The sequence below is a fragment of the Melospiza georgiana genome, chromosome 7 (genome assembly GCF_028018845.1).
Source record: "Melospiza georgiana isolate bMelGeo1 chromosome 7, bMelGeo1.pri, whole genome shotgun sequence".
NCBI lineage: Eukaryota > Metazoa > Chordata > Aves > Passeriformes > Passerellidae > Melospiza > Melospiza georgiana.
In genome coordinates this window covers 15,073,080-15,095,642 of record NC_080436.1, presented here as the reverse complement: position 1 = coordinate 15,095,642, position 22,563 = coordinate 15,073,080, and the positions used below count along the sequence as shown (strand labels likewise).

The 22,563-nt window shown below is 43.0% G+C and overlaps 2 protein-coding genes across 3 annotated transcripts in view; one reads left to right on the top strand and one right to left on the bottom strand.

Moving 5' to 3' along the window:
* The window catches only part of CREB1 (cAMP responsive element binding protein 1), a 39,716-nt gene extending 24,519 nt beyond the window's left edge, over positions 1-15,197 (top strand). For both annotated transcript variants that reach the window (XM_058027437.1, XM_058027436.1), the window contains 4 exons: positions 2,553-2,695; positions 4,104-4,286; positions 5,708-5,858; positions 8,689-15,197. In XM_058027437.1, the coding sequence (XP_057883420.1) occupies positions 2,553-2,695; positions 4,104-4,286; positions 5,708-5,858; positions 8,689-8,833 (622 nt within the window). In that variant the 3' untranslated portion in view covers positions 8,834-15,197. The remainder of the gene's footprint in view (positions 1-2,552; positions 2,696-4,103; positions 4,287-5,707; positions 5,859-8,688) is intronic.
* A 3,952-nt stretch (positions 15,198-19,149) lies between these two features.
* Positions 19,150-22,163, bottom strand: METTL21A (methyltransferase 21A, HSPA lysine). The gene is made up of 3 exons (XM_058027438.1): positions 21,953-22,163; positions 20,651-20,762; positions 19,150-19,625 (listed from the first exon to the last, which is right to left on the bottom strand). The coding sequence occupies exons 1-3, from the start codon at positions 22,097-22,099 to the stop codon at positions 19,228-19,230; spliced, it is 657 nt and encodes a 218-aa protein (XP_057883421.1). The 5' UTR covers positions 22,100-22,163; the 3' UTR covers positions 19,150-19,227.
* Positions 22,164-22,563: the final 400 nt, after the last annotated feature.

Here is a 22,563-nt window from a genome sequence, read left to right as displayed (position 1 = left end):
CTGAGAAGTGAGCTGAGAATATGCTAATTTCCACATTTCAGAAAATTGAGATATCATTGTGATTGATGCCTTAGAAATAGCTTTAATGAATACTTAATATACAAAATACACTGAATCTTTGCGAAAAGGGACTCCTGTGTAATCTGTAGTCTACAAAAAATCAATTCTACTGGTTTTCATTATTGCTGAAATGCTAGCAGCAATCAAACTTAATTCCTTTCTCCCATGAGTTAAGGAAGCTGTGATGTTCCATAGCTCAGAGAAAATTTCTGCTTGAGCAAAATAGTTTGTGTTTAAAGTTAAGTCAGTATATGAGTAGAATATAGTGAAAGGTATCTAGTGTCTCTTTCTCATGGCAAAACCAGCTGAGGTTCTCCTTCACGTGATGTGTCATGTTACTTTATTCATTAAGCTTTTGTACAGCTTTTTGTGTCTGTACTAAATCCCACTTTCTTTCTTAAAATACGCTAAATAGCATTAAGGAACAGCTCTGGAGTTCAGTAGGTTTTAAATGACCTGTGAGTTGCTGGTGCTTTAGAAAATTCAGATGCTCCTTTTTTCTTTATGAGCATAGCCTTGGAAATAGAAGTTGGGCTGTGGGCCTGAGCATATCTCAACCATGGTACTTTTTTAGCACTTGGGAGATTGTCTGCCTTGTCCAGCAGCCTTCAAGGCTGTTCTGCCAAAGATAGTGAAAATCATTGCTGAAGATTTCTAGCCATAATAGATCTGGAAAAATATTTTTATTTGTGAGTAGCAGTGTTAACTCCAAGGCTGCCACAGATTCCCTTCAGTCTGCTTCTGCAGCAAGACACTTGATTTTACTATATATGGAAGAGTGGCTGTATATGGTGAGAAAACAGAGCTAAGTAAACAAGCAGCAGAACTGAGAAGAGGGTGCTTGTGCATGCTGACTTCTCATTGAGATGGACTCTCTTGCATGCACTGGTGCCACAGCACAGCCTCTGTCTTCAAACCAGATCCTGGTGACACAGCAACATTTGTTAGCTGCAAAACTTGTATATGCAGCTCAGACTCCAGGCTGGTGGTGGTTAGGTCAGAAAGGCTGAGCCAGACCACTGCTGTCTTTAGAGACTTCCCATCTGGCATTACTCAACCTGCTGTAACTGGCCCAAAACAAGATAGGGGCAGAAATGTCCACAGCATTGAAAGCCATACCTCTTCCACAAAAACTCCTCTGTGATTCTGCCACTCAAGTACATCATGTATTCCATCAGTTCATAGCTCCTGTATTTGTAAAGCTGCCACCTTATCCTTTACCTTAAATCCATTTTTATGATGACAAAGGTAGGTTTTAACCACGATTTAATAATGACATGAGGTTAAAAGTGTTTTTTTTTAATCTCCTTGGATTTTGTTGTTCATCATCCCGGCTCTCTCCATATTTTTTCATCTGTTTCATTCACTAGTTTCTGATCTAACACCTAGACTGCAAACTCTTTGGATGGGAATTTTTTATTTGTGCAAGTGGTTATTCATACAGTGTTGCCCAGTGCTGGGGTTTCTTGCATGCACACAAAGTCAAAACAGCAACAGCAAAGCTCTGTTTGTCAGGTGCTGAGCAGAATGAGTGCTCTTCCCCCCAGATAGCTTCATACAGCTGTTCTGGCCCACACAGCATTAGGAGGCTTGTCTGAGTTATGTTGTCTTGTAACTTGGGGTCTACAACTGTGTTTGCTTTGCCACCGAGTTCCTTTGCCAGTCCACTGGAAAACATAGGAGGAGAGTTACAAAAAATATTGCCCTTTACCTAAGGGCATTTACTGCATTTTGCTGTGACATAATAGAATATGCCAGCAGTGAAAGGAGCCTGACAGTCCTCTGAGGAAGGACATGTTTGATCTCAGTGATGCAAATTGCAGTGACTGCTGTGGTCAGTCTACAGTCATGTTCAGTGGGACCTGTAGCAGTGATGTTTTAAAAGTTTTGACTTTGGATAATTAGCTCATGGAAATAATGAAACAATCTGTTCTTTCCTTTACCCATGAACTTTCTCAGGCAGAGCACCTGTGAACATAACTGTGAGACTGTTCTCAAACACTGGATATTGTCTCCCAGGCAGGTGTTAAATTATGAACTGCTGGCTGTCTGCAAGTATTCCTGCTAACTCCCTTGGTACTCAGCTCTCTGGCTGAGGTGTTTGTAGTCTTTGAAATGGAGCAGTTCACCCAGTGTAAGTGAGGAGACAGGTTCTGACTTATTTTTTCCAAATATTTATATATCTGAAAGCAGGAAACAAATAAAATGGATGAGAGAAACATGCTCTGAAGAGAAAGGAAGGGTTGTAATAGCTGTATCATGGGTTTTGACAAGCACAGCTGTTCTGTGCTGGCTGCCTTGCTCATCAATGCTTGGCATTTTGAACAATCCTCTCCAATAAGAGTTTGGAGATAGTCTGTGGTTTTCATTCTCCACTCATATTTTCCTTGCTGGCTTGCTGCACTTCAGTTTTCCCCAGCCTTGTGTATCAGATAGACTATTTTTCTCCCCCAATTTTTATTAAAATCTCTACAACACACTGTCTTTGCCAGAAAAATTTTGAATGACTTGTCCTCAGACGCCCCAGGAGTGCCAAGGATCGAAGAAGAAAAGTCAGAAGAGGAAACAGCAGCACCTGCCATCGCCACTGTCACGGTGCCAACTCCCATTTACCAAACCAGCAGTGGGCAGTACAGTATGTAGTCTGAATTTCTCAGTGGTGCTAGTAAGTGGGGATGAGAAGATGAAGAGCTATTATTTCTGTAACTGTTGTTTGGACTAGGACAAAGCAGGAGGTGAAAAAAAGATCACTTTATTTTGACTGTTAACCAGGCCTTTTGAACACATTTCTATTGTAAGTGTTTGAAAGGCTCCATTAACATTCTGGGACTGCTTGCCCCTTGGTGCAGCTCATGCATCCTGAGGGAAAACAGGAACTAACTATAACGCTATTATAAACTTCTTCACTTCAGGAACTAGATGGGGGAATTCAGAAGTTTCTTTTTTTTTCTTGGCAGATCATTAACACTTGTTCACAAAGCTGTAACCTCATCCTTAGAAAAAAGCATTATGGTCTGCAGTTACATTTTTAGAAAAAAACAATCTTAATATATGTCATAAGTATATATTTCTGTGTTTTCTGTGTTAGATTTTATAGATACAGTGTTTTGACTTGAAGAATGATTGAGGATATGGCCTTAGAGATAAGACACATGCTGTCTCACACTAACCATAGAGCAGGAGACATACAACACAGACAAAAGGGAAAAAGAACTACTTGTTTATATCTGTCTCTTAAAATCTCCTTAAAATTTTGTATCTCTGTTTACTCCTTAACCCTTTTGCTTTGTACCCTGCTTAATTTTATTGAAATGGATGTGGTTAATTCTGATTCCTGTTATAACTGTACAGTAACTGTGTGTGCAGACACTTGAGGTTTTGGTGTGTCTGTATATAGGAACACAGTGGAACTCTGTGACTCAAAAGGGGTGATGTCCCAGTATACCTGCATGACAGGACTGGGGGAAAGAAACGAAAAAAACCAGCAAAGTTAAGACTGCCTGCACCAAACTGTACCTTTATGAATGATAAAACAGCTAGTAAGGGTCTGAGGAAGTTGTGGAGAAGGGGGGACACAATCAGAAGGGAAAAAATGCCAAATTAAAAAAGAAAGTGAAGCACAAGATGGATAGCACTAGCAGCAGAGGAGACTGAAGGGCATAAAGCGCAGAAGATGAGAGGAATTTCAGATGACAAGAAAAACTAAGGACTGAGAAAAATACCTAAACCAACCAAGAAGAAAATCTTTACAAATTAAAAAGTATTCCCTGGGGGTGGGTTGTAGCTCTTCCATGTAATTCTGTTTTATTAGAGAAACTAATCTGTATTTTAGCTGTGGGTTTTGGCCCTCACAAACATTTGAAAACTTACCTTTCAAAGGATGATTTCTTTCACGTACATTGAAGCCATGTGTCTGATTTGGGGGTGTGTAAGGGTTCAAAGGATTTAGCTTAGATCAGTATTCTTCCATACCTAGGTTTAATACTGTAAGTTAATGAGTGAATTAGTGTCTTAAATGCTGGGTTGATTTTTTTGGTCTGCAGTTGCCATCACCCAAGGAGGAGCAATCCAGTTGTCTAACAATGGCACAGATGGAGTACAAGGTCTCCAGACATTGACAATGACCAATGCAGCTGCAACCCAGCCTGGCACCACCATTTTACAATATGCACAGACCACAGACGGACAGCAGATACTTGTACCCAGCAACCAAGTTGTTGTACAAGGTGAGAAACCTCACAGCCACTCATTCTGTGTAACATTTTCTCTGTGCAGGTATAAGTTGCCAGCCTGACTCCTTCAAATGTGTCTGGAAACAGAATTAACAGCTTTGGCACAGATAAGTCCATAAAATTATTGAAATTCTGGACGAAGCTGTTTGTCATAGATTTTTGAGCCTTTCCCTTTAGATTGGTAAAACTGTGGATATTTGAGGTTTAAATATATTTATTTTTGCTTTTCCATGCCTGCATTTTGTCCATGCAATTTTTTTATATGTTCTGCAAAAACTAATACCACTTTAGAGTTCTGAGTTCTCCCATATGTGTAACAATAGGAAATCTCAAGCAAACATTAAAGACAGGAGGGAAGGATGTTTGATTGTTTCTAAAGGGACACTTTAATTTATTAGTAATTTTCCCCTTTTTTCATAATTTCTTCCTACTGTGACTTTTGTAAGTAGTCACTGAGTGAGTGACTAAATCAGTGAGTCTTGGAATTGCAGAACAATTTAGGAGAGTGCCTTAAGTGATCGTTTGGTCTAGCCCTCAACTTGGCAGAGCTACTTTCACTTAGAGTAAGTTATGGGGACCTGTTGTATCAAAATACATACTTTGGTTTATTAAAAATTGAGGATTATTACAAAATTTTCATTGAAAATAGCAGAAGTGCACCCCTGCTTCTGTGACTGTGAAGTAGTTGATTTGAAAGCTATCCAGTGAAGAGTTTACCAGGCATCAGTAAAAATGCATAGCAGAGAAGGGTACTGTTGTTGAATTGATCTTTGGGTTTTTGTGTTCTTAAGGACATATGATTTTTTTAGGTGGTATTGTGGTTTTTTGTGAGCTCAGGCAAAATTAACATATTCCTAAGATTAAAATTAATAAAGTAAAAAAAAGCCAAGGCCTTGCTCATTCTAGAGATGCAACAGAGTGCACTGTTCATCTCTTGTGGGACTAAATGCTGCATTTTTACACCTTTTTTTATGTTAGATACTTACACCTGCCTTCCTCCTTTTCCAGGCAGATGTTTGGAGCATAGCTAGAAATAGTAACCCCCATCCTTCTCTAGAAAAATGCTAGAATTGCCCAAAAACCAGAGCAGTACAAAAAATGTAATAAGGGAGAAAGAAGCACAGCTAAACTGCAACACTAATCAAGTTACCAAGCACAAGTGAAGACTTCTCCAGCAGGAATGCCCAAAACCTTGCATATATGAATAAAGGGAGCCTGAGGTGGCAGTGGTGACCCAGATGATGGCTGTCCCTGCTGAGCTGTGGCCTAGGCTGCATGCTTAGCGAGATGGCTGGGTGGCAGAGGGATGGCTGTGTCAGGGAGAGGACAGGCTAGAGAGGTGAGTAGGCGCTCTCCACAGCACGTGTGACAGCGCTGTCAGCACACTGATGTCCCATTCCTGTGTGTCCCTGCAGCTGCCTCAGGAGACGTGCAGACCTACCAGATCCGCACGGCCCCGACCAGCACCATCGCTCCAGGAGTGGTCATGGCGTCCTCGCCCGCGCTGCCCACCCAGCCGGCAGAGGAGGCCGCGCGCAAGAGGGAAGTGCGTCTGATGAAGAACAGGCACGTACCTTCACAGCTCTGTGCTGGCCTACAGTGTCGACTGCTGGTCTTTCTTAGCCATGCTATGAAATGCTTTATGAAGAATTTGCCTTTTTTAAAAAATGCAAAGCAGAAATGCACATCTACTAATGCTGTGTGTTGCGACTGTGAAACCTTGAGTGAAGTGTCAGACTCGTTCTGTGAGGTGTGTGAATTTGGTTGTTGCGGTAAGGAGAAAAACACTCAGTGAGATACTTTTATGACTGCAGATATATTCTTACAAACACTAAGATGAGTTGCTTTTTTTGAGTTACTACATTCGTGTGGTTACTTCGCTGGATTCTCTCCCTTAGCCTTGCTGTTGGCCCACGTGTGCTCCTTGTGAGTACTTTCTTGATTGTCTCACTTGTTCTTTTAGCCGCTTTGAGTTTTCTCCTCCAGGGGCTGAAAGGCTCAAGCAAAGGCTAAATGAGCAGCTATTCCCTTTGATTGAAGTCCTGTGGAGCCAGTAGTGGCAGCAGAGGGGCTAAAAGAAAGGTAAAGACTTGGTCCTGTAGGATCCAGTGTAAGCTTAGAGGTGGGAGTGGGTGAAGGCAGCAGAGGAAGGGAGCTGTAGGGAGAAGTTGAGCTCCTGAAGTCTGTTGCTGTGGGAATGGGAAGAGGTGTGCCTGAACTGGCCCATCACACCAAGCTTGAACTCTTACATGGGCCACAGATTGCAGCCTGTGTGTTCCATTGTGACACTGAGAACCCAGTGCTTCCTGCCCTTCTGAGCAGGGGAAGCCCCCTGAAAACCTTATTAACTTCATCTGTCAGTCTGAAAAAACTGATGTTGTGCAGGTTCATTCCTCTTCTGTAGGTTGCTGTGCTGTGAACATAATGAAAACCTATTTGAGCAGACGCAGTGCTTATACAAGTGGTTTTAATGAAATAAATAATGCTGAACAGCAGAGGTCACTTTTTTAAAAGGTTTTTGTACAGAATGTCACCCATCTCCCTTTTTATATCGTTTTCTCATACCAGTGAATAGTGGATATCACTCTTTCAGGCTCTGCATTTGAAAAAAAAATTAATTAGAATCACAGAATACCCTCATTTAGTCATCAGTCTTATTTCAGTAAAAGAAAGCTTTTGTGTTTGTGAAAGCCAAGAAAAACAATGGGGAATTACCCCACTTGAGTTAAATTGACAGCTTTTGCAACAGTATCATGTTGCATGTGGTGCTTTTAGCCTGTCTGCTTAATAGATATTTGCAAATCTAAGCTCCATAGCAAAGTGGGGAAAAAAGGATAGCGAGGCAGATGGTAAGGTGGTACTTACTGGAGGATTATAGTGTAAATATTCATAGATATTATTGTGCAAATTTTCTGTATAAATTTTACATTTTTAAAGCTGTGCTGTAATTCAGTAAAATCCTGGCTGTTCATAATAAACAACTAGCACACACAGACTTGAGGTGGCTTAATATGCACAGCCTAAAGGGGAAAAAAATCACAGAAAGAAAATGTTGTCACTCATAGAGACTTGTTAGTAGTTTGCACTGGGAGGCACTTCCTGATCCCCTAGTACTTAATCTTTTGCTAACAGCCCAAAATTACTTAAATTCTAAATGTTACACATGGTTTACTGAAGCACTGCAGGCATGTGAAATTGTATTTGTGGGAGTGACAAATGGATACCTGAGTCCTTCCAGGGCTTACAGGCTATGTTTTCTTCATCCTGTCTCATTTGTGGAGCTGAATTTCAGAAGTTACTTTTAGAGGCTTCCTATCAGTTAGGTCCTGGAATGCATTCTGTTTTTACAGCTCCTATTTATCTAATAAGGGGGGGAACTGGATTCTGATTTGTCCTCTCATTTCCCAGAACACTGACTGTCTCACCAGTCTGTGCAGTATTTGCAATGAAGGGGCACACACTCTTCTTTTTGGAGCTGTTGTGCTTTGCACCTAAAGGTTCAGGGCAAATAAGTGTTTATTTCCCTGTGTCTGCAGGGTGCTGCTTGGACAAGGGGCACTGCAGGAGCAGAGCCCTCTGCCTGGGCTCCCATCTGCCCATGGCATTTAGCCTTGTGCTTGCTTTGCACATTGGTGCCATTATATTGCTGTGCAGGGTAGTTCCTGCCTTGCTGTTCCTGCTTCAGGATGCTCAGCAGCACATTAATACCTTCTGGTATTTTTCACTGGTGGTCTTGGTATGTTACCAAGTTACCTACAGGCAGCTCACTCTTTACAAGCAAGACTTAAAAGTTTGACTGTCTTGAGGTCTGTTTTTGGCATAGCTGACAGGGACTAAAGAATGATTTTTTTTGTTTTTTATTTGAGTCATTAATAGTATCATTGCAGTGATGCAGACATAATTATTAAAATGAAAGCATTGCTCAAGAGCAAATACATGAATGCTCTAAATACAGAACTTTTTTACACTAGTTGATCCATCTTGTTGGACTGCTCACAGGGAAAAGTTAAAGACTGTAAAAGAGTAATAGATTATAATAAAGTCAAATTATTGCAGCAGCATTTTACTCAGCCTAAAGGTTCCAAAATTTTATCCCTGATTAGGATCTTATGCTAATAATAATAATAATAATAATAATGGTTATTAATATTATTATTATCTTACTGGTGCTGTCTTACTGGGATCTGTGTGTTGAAATGATGCGTGGATCTTGTGTGTGTGTGATTTGTGAGGAGCAGTTGCTATGAACTCAGTGTTTTTTCCTCACTTGCACTTCTTAGCAATACCTCCATATTCTGAAAATGGCAGTACTAGTAAAGGTTTGCCTGAAAGCAGTTAGGTAGCCCATGTGTGCAATTGATTGTTCTGGATTTGAATGGCCTTTTTTGCTTTGCAGAGAGGCAGCACGTGAATGTCGCAGGAAGAAAAAGGAGTATGTGAAATGTCTAGAAAATCGAGTGGCTGTGCTTGAAAACCAAAACAAGACACTGATTGAGGAGTTGAAAGCACTTAAGGACCTTTACTGCCACAAATCAGATTAATTTTGGATTCTCATTTTCACTTGTCCAGGTGGGATAGAGACTGGTTCTGGTTATACCCAGGACAAAGTAAACTTTTTATTTTCTAAACATTTCTTTTTTTCTATGCGCAAAACTGCCTGAAGCAACTACAGGATATACTTCATCTGTGCTTTGCATCAAACTGTGAATGTTCAAGTACTTGCCTCCACTTCTCCCCTTACAAGATGAATTTCATCATCAGTCTCAGCATGAAGAAGAACAGGCTTCTCTCTCGTCTCCCAGTCCTCTTCAAGGAATAACAGTGGTCACTTGGGAAGTTACTGTGGGGAGGGTCCTTTTGTAAAATGTCAAGGATTTGTGCTGAGCTCTTTCCATTGCCTTAGAGACAGAGCCACCCCAGCCTCTTGGTCCAGAGAGCAGTGGCCACACAGGTGGAGCATGCCTGGTGCAATGAAGAAGCAGTGGTTGCCACACTGGTTTGACCCGTTCCTGCTGAGCTGTGCCAATACACGGCTGAGCAGCACGCCAGACCAAGGGCACCTCACTGCCACGTTCTTGGTGTGGAGAGAACACACCTTCTTCAGACTAGCCCAGGAGGGGCTTTGATCTGCAATTATTATCTGTATTAAGCCCTCCTGGACTAGTAAAACATTCTCCATACTTGAGAAACAAATGCATTGAAATGAGCTTCACTGGTCAGTTGTTGGTTCTCATAGCTTATGTGTTCAAGTGCGTTCAGCATTCTGAATGCACGGAAAACAGACACCAACTTCATAGGATATGGGTTGGGGAATTATATTTGGATGGGAAAGAAAATTTTAAAAAAGATGTAGTTGTGATGTTCTGTAAACAGGGGTAGCACATTACAGCACTACCTATTTGTATGCACAACAACTAAGCAGTTGAAGCATAGCCAACTCCACTTAAGTACTCCCTGAAGACAGTATGGTCTGTGTCCCAAGTCCTCTCAAGCAATGAGGTTGTTTTTATTTCCCTACCACTGTCTTATGCAATGGAAATTATTGTGCTCAGTAGAAATATCAGCCTGGTTTGCTAAATTCTTTTTTGAACTTTGAGGCTGCCTTCTATACATAAATTAAATTTCAGTATAACTACTAGGACAACCTCAAATATTCAATAGGACTTCAAACACAAATATTCCAACTCCTGCTTTGAAAGGGAAAATACTGATTATTTGAACCTGGCCAGATTAGCTAAACTTTTAATTTGTTTGGGATATTTTTTCATGGAAGGGGTCAGATTTACTGAGTAATCTATTCCTGCCACTGAAATTACTTACGTGCCTCAGATGTTTGCAAGATCAGGTTTTTTTTTTCTGTGCACTGAGGAACTGTGGTCTTTCCCACATTTATGGTGTTAAAAAAGGTAGTTCATATTTAAAAAAACTCTGTACTAAGCATTAGGACTTCAAAAGAATCATGCTCAAAAAGAACCAAAAAAGATCATCAAGAAGTTGTCAAAAAGAATGTGTCCAAAAGAATCATGTGCTGTTTGTGTGCTGGCCCTCTGAAGCCAGTCTCTCACTGTGTTAACTCGGGTCATTTGATGGAGTAAGTTTACTTTGTGCTTCTGGTCAAACTTCTATGTATAGAAACGTATGGATGAGGCTCTGGTCTATACCAATGCCTTGCCTAGCAGAGTATTAGCTAATATTTTTTCCCATTCACTCTATATCTATTTAAGATAAATTTCATACACAGGCTTCTAAAAGGTTGTACAATCAGTGTGATGTTATAAGGAAAATACTTGGAAGACTCTGGGCAGTTGAGTCTCAAACACCTAAGCAGTATTAAAAGTTCTAGATTTCTCATTTGAGGGGCATTCAGTTTCCAAGAGACTTAATTTAAAAGGGGCAGGGTTAAACTTACAGCATTATTGTTACATCTAGAGTTATCAAGAATTTCAAATTACACTTGCATTTCAAGAAAAAAATGTAAGCATCAGAAATATGAAATATTCACTTTCACAAGTTTTGTGGGTGTTTATAAATGGTCTATTTTTATCTGGCATAGAGAGTTGATTTTTTTTGTTTTTATTTAATGGGAGATGAATCTGTTAGTTTAGCAGTGCAAATTTAAAGAAGACCCTAAGTTCTCAGCAGTGCTTTTATAAAAAACTGTTTCTTAAAATCAGTGAATACAAATACATAAAACAGTTACATTTTCCACAACGAGTACTGAAGTAGAAATGTTGTAATACAGGAGTCATTCTTGTAAAGCATGAAGCTCATGGTGGCCTCATTTGCAGTTACATGGAATGGTTCCTGCAGCTTTGAGGAACATAGAAAAAGCTGTATATGCCCACATTAAGGCTGTTCTGTTTGCAAAAACTGTGAGGTTTTGCTCTGAGAGCTGTGTCTAGTGGGTAATGAACGCTGTTCAGAGCTTGCTGGTAATCACTGGGCACAAAGCCTGGGGGCTGGACGGGCATGGGAGCCTAAAACAGTGCCCAGGTGGGGTTCTCCTAACACACAGTTTGTGCAAACGTGTGTGTCAGCGAGAGGAGAACTGTGTTACCCGTTTGTCTGTGTGTGGTCTGCAAGTGGCCTGTCGTGGTTTTAGCCTAGACTTCATTAGCAAGTAAAGTTCCACTGAGAAAAGGAATGTAATTCAAAGTAAATAGGGGTCTGCAAGAATCTTTATTTTTATTTATGCTGCACTGAGGATTATGGGACACAAATTTATTTAATGAAAATTATAGATTACAATAATAAAAAATGTATTAGACCAAGTACAGGGCTGGCTAGGCTACCCATACATACTTTACTATTCATATTGACCCAAAAAGGGAAAGAATATGACACAGGAATCAGTTCCTATGTTATTTACCAAGTAGTGAGATTGGGGTGATAAGCTTCTATAGACTAAGGCTGTTTGGAAGTAGGATGGAAATGATGCTGACAAGGGGGAGGGAGGATTAGTTTTATATCTCACGGTTGTGAGTTTTCAAGAACTGATAGACTCTTTTACCTGAAGAGAGGGTTAGAAAGGGCTAGATCCGTTACGTTCATAATAAACTAGAATTGGTTTGAAATATAATTTTTGTAATGTCATTATTTTGCAAAACAACAGCACCAATCAGGCAGTTAAGATATTGTCAAAGGTGCTCTTTTAATTTAGATATTCTTGGAAAATACATATGTATAATATATGTACATATATATATATACACACAGTATATAATCTACAGCTCTGAGAGCTTTTAAGTCAGGAATGCTGAGTATTATAGTATATGGAGGTCAGAAAAAGAATTTTTACTTTTCTGTGTGTCTGGGTGTGTGTGGATGTGCGTGTGTGTGTGAAAGCTTCCCCTCACCCCAGTAGCTCTGGGCTGCGTTATTCTAGCTCTTAATTACTGATTTGTTTTGTGCTGTCTCTCAGTTACCCATTTTCAATAATTTTATTTCATCTTTTGTGGCTTTTGTGAAGTTTGTTTTTTATTGATGAAGATTTTTGAAATTATGTAAACAGTTTGTTTTACAACCACCACCACCCAGAGTAATTCACTTCTGTGCTTTTTTTTCTCTTTGGCAGCTATATATCAAAGGCAAAACATTTGGAAAGGTTGTTAAGGTGTTATTTTCTAAAGGAACCACTGGTAAGACTTCTGTTTTCCTCCTGAGGTAGTGGTGATGCATTCTTCCTTAGGCAGCAATTTCACCAGCACTGGGTAGTTGCCGGCACCGTTGCTTGTATTTGAAAGCACAATTTTTGCCTGTTGTGCTCATCAGGACTGCTCAGACACCTGTAGTTCTGGCTAGCCTGGAGCTGGCATTTGCATTGGAGATCACTGTCTTCTCTGGTACTTGTACATTGGTCAGAAAATTGGTGGGGTGTTTGGAATCATTAAGAGGCTCAGGAAAAAAAAAAAAGATTTAATAAGGAAAAACAGCCCTGATAGTTTCTGACCTAAATTTGTACCACAGGTTGCTTTTTTTAAATCTGGGCTTCCAGTAAACTGCAGCAGCAACTAGTCATCTGTTAGTGAAAACTGGCACCTGCTTTTTTATTTTGTTTTTTCATTTATGGCAGACAGTGCTTTTTGTGGTTTAAAGACAAATCCACCCATCAAAGCAAGTTCGATATCAGTGGTTGCAAATCTATGATAGTTCATAGAGGATTTAATTGATTTTCTAAGACCTTGTTTTTATTGTAATTTTTTTTACCCTGAAGCCTAGTTAGTGATGTAACATTTGCCAATGATCCAACCAAAAGGTCATGTATTTATTTTTGTTACACTATGTTCTTTGTAAATGTTTAATTAAAATGTGCACTTTTAAAGAAAAAAAAAAAAAACAACAAACAAAACACAGAGAAAGAAAAATTAGGGTAAATTTGGTTTGCCTGAGAAGATTTCTGGCAAAATTGTTGTGACCCTGCTGCCTGCACACAATTCACTCCTCCACAGCAGTTGGCTCCTTGGCTAATTGAAGTTGCAGATCAGCACCTGGTGCCCAGCAGGCATTGCTGCTGAAGGGCAGGAGAGCAGAGGGGCAGGAATCAGGCGTGTGGTGTCTGGAGCAGTATGTAGAGGATGGATGTGAAATTATTTTTAGAGTAGAACTAGTTCAGTGATCCCATATGGGAAAGGGAGGTTAATTTGGAAGGAAAGCTGAATTATTTTTCAGCCACTTTATTCCCCTTTTCTTAATTTGAGATTTGTCTGCAGATTTTACAAGCTGCATTCCAAGAAAATAAATCAAAAGGCTTTCCAGTAATTTAACACCAGGAAGTAAAGGTACATTGACAATGTGTCACCTTGCTTGAAAAGAAAAGCACAGCACAACCAGCTTTCTTTAGGAGGAATGATCATAATTTAACCCTGAAGTCTGTCATTGTGAGCAGGTTTTAAAAAGCATACAGTACATCGATGGTTCTCTGCTGTCTGCTGGGAACTCTTTTGTCTGAGCTAATTTGCAAGCTGATTTTACAAAAGCCTGAATGTATCCTGAAGCTCAGTTGGTCTGGAAGGAGCCAGACTGGTGAAGAGAGGGTGCTGAAATCCACCTTCTGTGTGCTTGTGGCAGGTTCAGGTCTGTGGATAGATAGACTTAAGTGTGTGAATCTTTGGGGAAAAGGGACCAGATCCAGGTGGTGTAAAGAGGGTTTGCATTTCAAGTGTTTTGCCTTGGAATGTGTTTTTAAAACGTATTTAAGCTGTGGCCTGCAGAGAGATGTGCTTGGGCTAGCTGGCATAGCACAAATTGAAGGGAGTGACCTGTTTGCTTTCTGGCCCTGCAGTGCAGGTTTGTGGCTTGCTCTGTGCTGAGTTCAGCAGGAGGAGCAGGAGCAGGCAGCTGTCCTCGGGAGCTGTGTGCTGGCAGGGAAAGGGCCAGGGGCAGGCTGGAATGACCCATGGCTGGCACAGTCCATAAGCTGAGCATTCACTGCACTCAGGACTCGAGCAGTTCACTCAGCCTCAGCTGCATATTCCTCTAAATTAGGGGATAGCTGAGAGAGAGCATGGGGATGGCAGGCCTTGAGCCAGTTGCTTATCTGGAAATGGCCACTCTTAACAACTAAGGATGTTTGGGTGCTCTCCACAAGTTGTGTTTTATCCAGGTGCCACTCCATTTTTTGTGTGTTGAATTACATTTATTTATATTAAAACTTTAATTTTAAAATGTTCTACAACTTCAAGTTTAAATGAGATTTGAAACTGTGCTGCTTATAATGGACTTCTTGGGATGGGAACAGGACAAGAAGAGGTGCTAGTTGGCAGCCAGCCCCTCCACAGACTTTTTTCCACAGATTGGTTGTTCACTTCAGAAATTAGTTGTTTCTACTCTGGATTTATAATTTGAAATTGTTTTGAAACAATGTTTTTCAGGGAAGCTTCCAGAGCGAGGGTATTATTCTCCCTTTGTAGTGTAAGCTGGAAAGAGTATCTTCACCTCATCTGCATTTCTGATTCTTTACCCAAACCATGTCAGCACAGAACAGGGTATTTGAGCTTGACTCCCACATACTTGTGGAAGTTAAAAAGACTAAATGAAAATCCATCACTGGGGGAAAATAAAGGCTTTTTTACATCTCCCCAAAAATCTAGAAACATCCCTGTTGCGTTTTTTTTTTTTTGTTTTGTTTTGTTTTGTTTTTTTTTTTTTTTGCTTTATCTGTGTTTAAAAGGAATTGTACTGGGTTATAATGCATTTTATTAACACTATGTACATATTAGCTGCTTTGTGTTTCAGAATGGTAGTAATTGCTTTGTATATTAAAGTGATTCTTGTGAATTTGTGAATTATTGTCATAAAGAAGTGCTTTTTCTTACTGTAACCTTTGTGGTATAAACTGTCATAACTCCCTTTTTACACAAACATTTATGTGCAGTCACATAAACATGCTTTAAAAAACTCTACAAAGTCTCTTTTTTGAGCAGGGTGTTCCATTTACACTAATTTAATTTAGTGTAATGCAGCTAGAAGAATATGGGAAAAGGGGTATTTTGAGCAGTCTATGGTATCATCTCAATCTGTGCTCTGCCCTAAGTATTCATAAAGTATTCTCCCCAAAGAGAAGGCTGTTTTTAATCTTAATTGAATTAGATTAGTTAGAGGTTAAGTCCTGAAAAACGAAGTTTCTATTCCTCCTGATATTTTTAAACCTGTTTTTCAGTACCCATTCTGGTGGCAGTTCTGTTGTTTAACAATGTTTGAAAAGCTTATGCCTTTCACAGTTTAAATATGCTGCATGTCTCACTTTTAGGCATTCCTGTAAACCATGTACTACTGGTCTTCAGAACAGAACAGAAACAGAAGGCAGCAAACACTGCAAGGATCACAGCCCCATTATGTAATTGCTAGGCTGGATCCAAACACTGGGATGGAAGCCAGGAGAACAAATTCAGCACTGAGGTAAATGCACCTCCAGTGAAGTCAAGGGGAAGCAGTAAGGTCAGCTCATTACAGCTGGGATTTCTAGTTTTTATAATGCCATTCACATTCTTGCTCAGAAAAACCTACAGTAATGAGAGAATCCCAAACAGGGTTAGTCCCTGAGATAAAAATGCACTTTGGCTTGAATTTTGCACTGAAAAGAACTGGGTAACACAGATCCCTGTGTAGTCAGCTATGTATCTTAATATCAGTCGAACATTACCTTGGCTGCAATGACATTTCAGAAAAGCTTGTTCTCTTGCACATGTTTCAGGGATGGTTTCTCAGTGTCACAGCATGGTTGTGTCTTACTTGGTCGCTCCCCTGTGGCTTGGACCCACTCCCTAGAGCGAGTGAATTTCTCAGGAGACTATTAGTGCATTGCCCCACTCCTCAGGGATGCATGCCAAACACATCCTTCTACAGATGAGCTCAGATCACCTGTTACAGAACAGGATCAGTGCAATGGAGCCACCCAAAGGAGTGGGATTCTCTAGTGCTGGGATGAACAGGGTGACCGAAAGTGCTTGGGCAGGGTGTTGGTATCATTGCCAAACAGCTGCTGGCAACAGCTGTGGTCACGCATCATCTCATAGTAGAGCAGGAGCTCCCTGGGCCCCGTGGGCTGGGAGTTTGCAGGTGTCACTGCCGAGGGCTGCTCCCTGCTCCCTCACCAGCACTCACACTCTGCTGCTCGTCCTGCACGCCTGGTGACATTCACTTGCAGCCTGACTCACTGCTGACCTCTCCCTGAAGGTAAGTGGGTGGGAACACGCAGCACTTGTGAAGCCAGCCTGGGACAACAGAAAGCAGCACTCCCTGCCTGGTGCACGTGGGTGTCAGCACTGCCCGGGAGGATGGACTGGGCTTTCAGCTGAGCTACATTCTCACTGCTGATGCCTGCCCCTAAACACTGTAGCTTTAAATGCAGCCACAACTGACATGTACGTGGCTGTGGCCTAACTGCAGTATTCCTGGCTCTGGTCTCCTAAGTCTAATAGGACGTGTGCCCCAGTGGCAGTCAGAGGAGAAGGTGTCCCCTTGAGGGATGTCACTTGCTGGGCTGGGGAGGGGCCACCAAGAGCTCTGCAGGTCAGGGGCAAGGCACTCACCTCAGCTGCCAGTGCCATCTCGTGCTTTTCCCCAGTTATTTATGGGGAGTAGCATCACTGCAGCCTTCAGACACCCCGCTGTGTAACAGCAGCACAGAGAAAGGAGCCAAGCCCAGTCTCCACTGGCACGTCCCTGCTCTGGCAGGATGGCTGTGGGCTGTAACACCACCAATGGGGTATCTGACACTGAAAACTTAACAATTAGATTGAATTAATCTGCACTGGTTTAAAAGTACAAAACTTTCCATCACCAAAGCAAGGCCTGGGGCAAAACCCCCTTCTTAGAAGTGTGCAGGTTGCTGCACCAGCCTTTATTCTGTGCTATTTAAGCAGAATTTTTAGCATGTTCCTGCTATGGCAACAGTGCAAGCTGCTATGGCTGTCAGTGCGGCAAGCTCCAGCCTCTTGCAAGGGCCCAGCCAGGCTCTTCCCACAGGAAAGTTCCCCCGGGCACTCACGAGCCCAGGCACCAGCACGCTGCTTTCTGCCAGCTCCAGCCCAAGGGGAGCCTGAGCCACACATGAGCCTAATGGCTACTCCCAGGTGAGTCTGGAGACAAGGATACACCAGTGGGGAGGAAAAGGAAAAGGAGAGGTGAGAACTTGCAGCCACACTTCCAAAACTAGAGCCGGAGAGAGGGAGGAGAGCTCATAATTCTTTTCAATCACTGCTCACCCAGCTGAGAGGACAGAAGGAGCTACACCTGAGACGTGAGAGCTCATCTCATGATCTCTTTTCAATAAAAGGTGCTGTCTTCCTTCCCCCAAACTGACTCCAACTCCAGTTTCAGGCTGCGAAATTCCCAGCCAGCTGCCTAAGCACTGTTTTAGTGACACCATGTGGCTTCTGAGGATACTGTTACAGCAAGTGTTCCAGAACAGCAACTCCAGACGGGTCTGAAGCCAAGCAAGGAACTTCGCTGAAAACATGCAAGAGATGTGCCAGAGATAAAACTCAAACCTTAACGACAAATGTGTCATTTCCACATTACAGTCAGCACAGCACTTCTGGACCACCGACCAGGAAGTATGATGGAAGCAAAAGTGACAAAAACTTCCAAAATGCCCATGGCCCAAAGCTGCTTTGCTCTGCTGAGCCGTTTGCTGTTGCCAGTGTCAAATACCTATACATGCTCAAAGTCTGAGCCTGAACTGAGGCTTTTTTTTTTTTGAGTTTAAGTTTAAAGCAAAAAAAGTTCCACATCCACACCCACAAAAAAGGGTACTAAAGCAATTCCTGCATTTAGAGCTGTAGCTGTTTTCTGTTAGCCATTGTTTTCATCAATTTCATTCTTCCACCACTAGAAAGAGAAGGAAGTCTGCTGCTGGTGCGAGATGCATTCCCAGATCTTGTGGGATAAACACACAGATGTGTTTTACAAGCTCAAGGTATGAAATCTGTTACTTGGAGCAGTGTCTTAACTACCACTGTGCACTGAAAGCACTCTGAAACCTAGACACTGCCCCAAGGTCCCAAGTAATTCAAGAGTAAGTACTTCCCCTGCTGCAAAGACTTTACAGAGCACCCTCCTGCCCTAAGTAACAGCCCTCAGAGACAGAGGGAGCACAAACAAAGGCACAAAGTAGAACATTACCTACTGGTACTTTGAGAGTCAAGGGCTGATTTGATATTTTAAGAACAGCTTGAGTTTCCTTGTTGCACTTTCCCAGCAGCACATGTGCACGTGTATATCCTCCAAGGAGCCTTGATCTGTATGAGGCAGACTTGTTATGGACAACTCAGAAACCACAACTGCTTCAGTACTGCAGGTGTAGCCCACTCACTTGAAAATCAGGTAAAAATAACACTGATTTTTAAGCTGGCTTACTTGGCAACCCCTGTTCCCAGTGCCCCTCCGGATTTTGTTCTTTGTTTCACTGTGCCTCCTCAACGCAGTAGTGACAGCAATAAAACAACTTTATAGCACCTGCCTTTGGTTCTTTTCTGCCTTTTAAGTGGTTTCTTTTACCACAACTTCTAAGATGCAGAAGTCCTGAAGAGTTAAAGCATTTAGAGCTGGAGCATTAGCTTTTATTTCATACTACTTTTTTTTTATCCTACTCTCCTACTTTTCTAGAGTTAAGGCAGCGATCAAGGGAAAAAACCCCATTGTAATCTCTTTAAGTTTCCCCCAGAAGTTAAATGTGATTTGATTTCAGACAACATACCTTTAGATATAACAATTTTGATGTTGGATATGACTCTATTCAGATATGAAGCAGAGGTTCAATATGCAGAACAGAAGTAAATCCTTGCTGTATCAGACCCAGTGATCAGACAAGACCATCAGAACAAGAAGCCAGTGAAATAACACAACTGCAACTTCATGCTCAGGAACAAGTGTATTGAGTAGAAACAAAGGGGAGAATTGAACAGCATCAGTGGCTTATTAACAAAGCAGAGAGTCACAAGTCATCCTTGCGACTACCCCTCTGTGCTTTGTAGATATGAACATCCTTGCTGGAGTCATAGTGGACCTCAGACACAGAGAAACGCTCTCTCAGCATCCTCAAGAACTTGAGGTCGCGCTCGTAGCGGATGCGGCAGGAGAGGAGAATCACCGTCCGCTCTGAGCACAGGTGCTCCAGCGTCTGCAGCAGTTCTGCAAATGTTTCTTCCAGATAAACGATGTCTGCACCCAGGATTAAGTCAAATGCTCCTGGAGAGAAGTTATCCAGGTCTTTTCCCCACGTCAGCTCCTTCACCACTGCTCTGGGATGGAGTTCAGGGGGTAAGTTCGCCTGCACGTTTGACTCCAGGAGCTCCAGTGCAGCTGCTCTGTCTGTGATGGTAACTCGGGCACCTAAGGGGACAGGAGGGCATGGCTCACACTCACAATCCACATCCCTCAATGCAGCATGTGGAATACAATGCTTAACTCCAGCAGGCTCCTTAGGTCCTGTTAAACATTAACAGCTCCTCTGAGCTGCCTGATTGAAAACAAACAAATAAAAGAACAAAATAAGCAAAACCCCCCTGTCTAGAGACATCCTACCCTCCATCAGTCACTTAAGAATATTAAGTGTATGAAGATTAAGCTGGGTAGGGAAAAAACCAAATTTTCTGGTGCTTTTTCTTAATGCATGAAAGTCAAGGAGTTACTTTTGGCCTTTCTATATGTGACAAAAGAATAAATTACAGGGGATGTTACAATTAACCTGCTCCAATTCCATATTTTTCTATAGGAGAGAGGCAGCTAGAGAGCGTCTTTCACAGGTCAGACAAAAGTTATGCTTGTATGATTTTTCATGGCTTGACTGTATTTTGTCAAACTGTTTTGTTCCTATGATTTCAATAGGCACCTTTCACAGCCACTAGAGCTTTGAATTACAAAGTTAACCTGGGAAAGATTGCACAAATTTAACATAGTACCCAGTTCCTGCTTCATCCACAGACAGATTAGCAGCAAATCACTTCATTTCTCCATGCCCTGTGTGCAAGGCAGGCTAATGAAAGGCTCTTGCAAGCTCAGAGAGTGGTTTCTGTCTGTAGCTTTATCTGCATGGGAGGACAAGGGGAAGAGGGGAAGCACAGCTCTTGTCCCTGGGGGGAATAGCTGCAGAGCTGAATGCTGCTGAGCTGCCTGCCATGGCAACAGGCAGCAGCCTCAACAGGGTCCCGCCACAGAGTAAACTGCAGGGGCACCATGGCTGCAACAAATACCCAGCGGGCTCTGACTCTACCCAGGAAGGAAGATGACCCACAGAACCATCACAGCTCACACGCGCAGCTTTGGTGCTCACTTCTACACCAGGCATGTACACGTTAAAGAGCTAGTTTTACTACAGTTGTGATTTGCTTTAAACCAGACAACAAAAAAGCCCTTACCTAGTAACGTGACCACTATTCCCAGCAATCCAGTTCCAGCTCCCAGCTCAATCACAGACCGATCCCTGAGATCAATGCCTTCCATCTCCAGATAAGCACACAGAACAACAGCCTAAGCCAAGAGAGAAGGACGATTAGGCGCAGGGTTTCAGTCATACTGAACACAGGCTTTCTGGTTTAACCTGAGGGAGAAGGTTATAGGAAGGGTCAGGTGCTTCAGGTCTGCAGCAAACTTTGTTCAGCACTTCTCCACCTCCTGTGTGCACCTGTAGTCTTTTTATGCTTTATGGAAATTTTTATAGAGTTTTATGGAAGACTCCTACTGGCAAAAGGAAAAAAGAACCACAGAGGTTACAACTTAGATGTGGTAACTGCTCCATGAATCCCCAAACATTAACAGGAGGTAGAAAGAGTTGTATTTGGAAAGGAAAAGTTGTATTGGAAAGGAAATACAATAATTGTACCTGGAAAAAATTTCCTCGAAGGAAGTTTGAGGGGTTGTCAAATACTAGCAAATGAACCCAGTACTGCAAAAGTCCAGAATAAGGTTTCATAGTATCTTGTATGATATTTCAAAAGGTTTCTGCACAACACTGGTATGCCCTCAGGAAGGACACAGGGAAAGTAAACTAATGACACTTCTAGCTGGTTGTATATAGCATGTTATATGTTATATAGATCTTGAGAAGGACCTCTCCCGCAGCAAGTTCTGTCAAAGCTGATGTCCAGAAAGATTGGCAACCCTGTACACCAATTCATTTGGGAAGTTTGCTGAAAATGCTATACTTCGTCTTTTAAAAAGGTAAAAGTGCAATCTGTGTGGACTGAAATCCACCCCGATGGGAAGCCCTTGGATTCCTGCAGCGATGCTGTGAGCAACTGCGCTGTGGCCTTGGACCCATCGCAAACCTCTCTGTTTTGGACGGTTCCTATCCCCAAGATAAAGGCTATCGGCAGTCCTGCTTGGATCTGTGCTGTGCTCTGAAAGGTGCCAAGCTAACATCACCAGCCACTGTAAAGAAAGAGGTGAGAGTTATCCGGGATATTTTCTGTATTGGGCACTGGCTATGCAGGGTTTGGATGTCGCATCTCTCTTGCATTCCTGCAGGATCTCTTATGGGGGAAGAGGGGAAAGTAAAGCATAGTTTAACATATTCTTTCCTAACATGAAAAAAAAAAAAATTAAAAGCCTTCCCTTTACAATTCTACGGTAATTAATTTCCTACGGTGAATCTGAAAGCTCGGCAAGAGCCACGGGAAGCCACCGAGTGCGGAAAGGCTGCGCTTGCCATGAACACCTACCGCGTCCCAGACCACGGCCGCCACCCCCAGGCGCCGCCAGTCCTGCTGGAGGCGGATGGTGCGGCTGGCGAAGTGGAAGGTGGCCCAAGGGCTGTGCAGCTGCCGCGCTGTCCAGCCGCCTCCCTCCTCGTAGGGCACCAAGGCCATCCCGCCGCCGGCTCAGCACGGCCCCGGCCGCCGGGCAGGCCCTGCCCGAGCCCCGCGCAGGAGATCCCCGGGGCCGCCGCGGGGACAGGCCCGGCCCCCGGCCCGCCCGCTCCGCCCGCGCCGCCCGCGCCGCGGCCCCGCTACCGCCTCTGCGCAGCGCCCGGGCGGGAGCGGCAGCGCTCAGCCGCCGAGGCAGGGCGGTCACTGCTCGGGTACGCGGGGCTGGGCTGGGCTGGAAGCGCCCCGGAGCGGTGCTGCCCCCGGCCGCGGCGGGAGCGGGGGCTAAGGCGGCGGGGAGGCTGTGCCGGGGCCCGCGGCGCGGGGAGGCCCCGGGGCGGCCCGAAGGGAGCAGCGCCGCGCTGCCTGCAGAGGGAGGCCGGGCCCGCAGGGGCTCCTCGCCTGCTCACGGCCGCTGCCACGCGGAAAGGTCCGGGGGAAAGGCCCCATGGCCGTGGGCATTATCA

What these genes read in the sequence shown, in the direction of transcription:
- METTL21A (XM_058027438.1), bottom strand. Translation starts at nt 22,099, where the DNA reads ATGGCCTTGGTGCCCTACGAGGAGGGAGGCGGCTGGACAGCGCGGCAG. An exon ending in CGGCCGTGGTCTGGGACGCG is followed by an intron (nt 20,763 to 21,952) that starts GTAGGTGTTCAT and finishes CTCTTGGCTTAG; the next exon opens with GCTGTTGTTCTGTGTGCTTA. An exon ending in AATAGTGGTCACGTTACTAG is followed by an intron (nt 19,626 to 20,650) that starts GTAAGGGCTTTT and finishes CTGTCCCCTTAG; the next exon opens with GTGCCCGAGTTACCATCACA.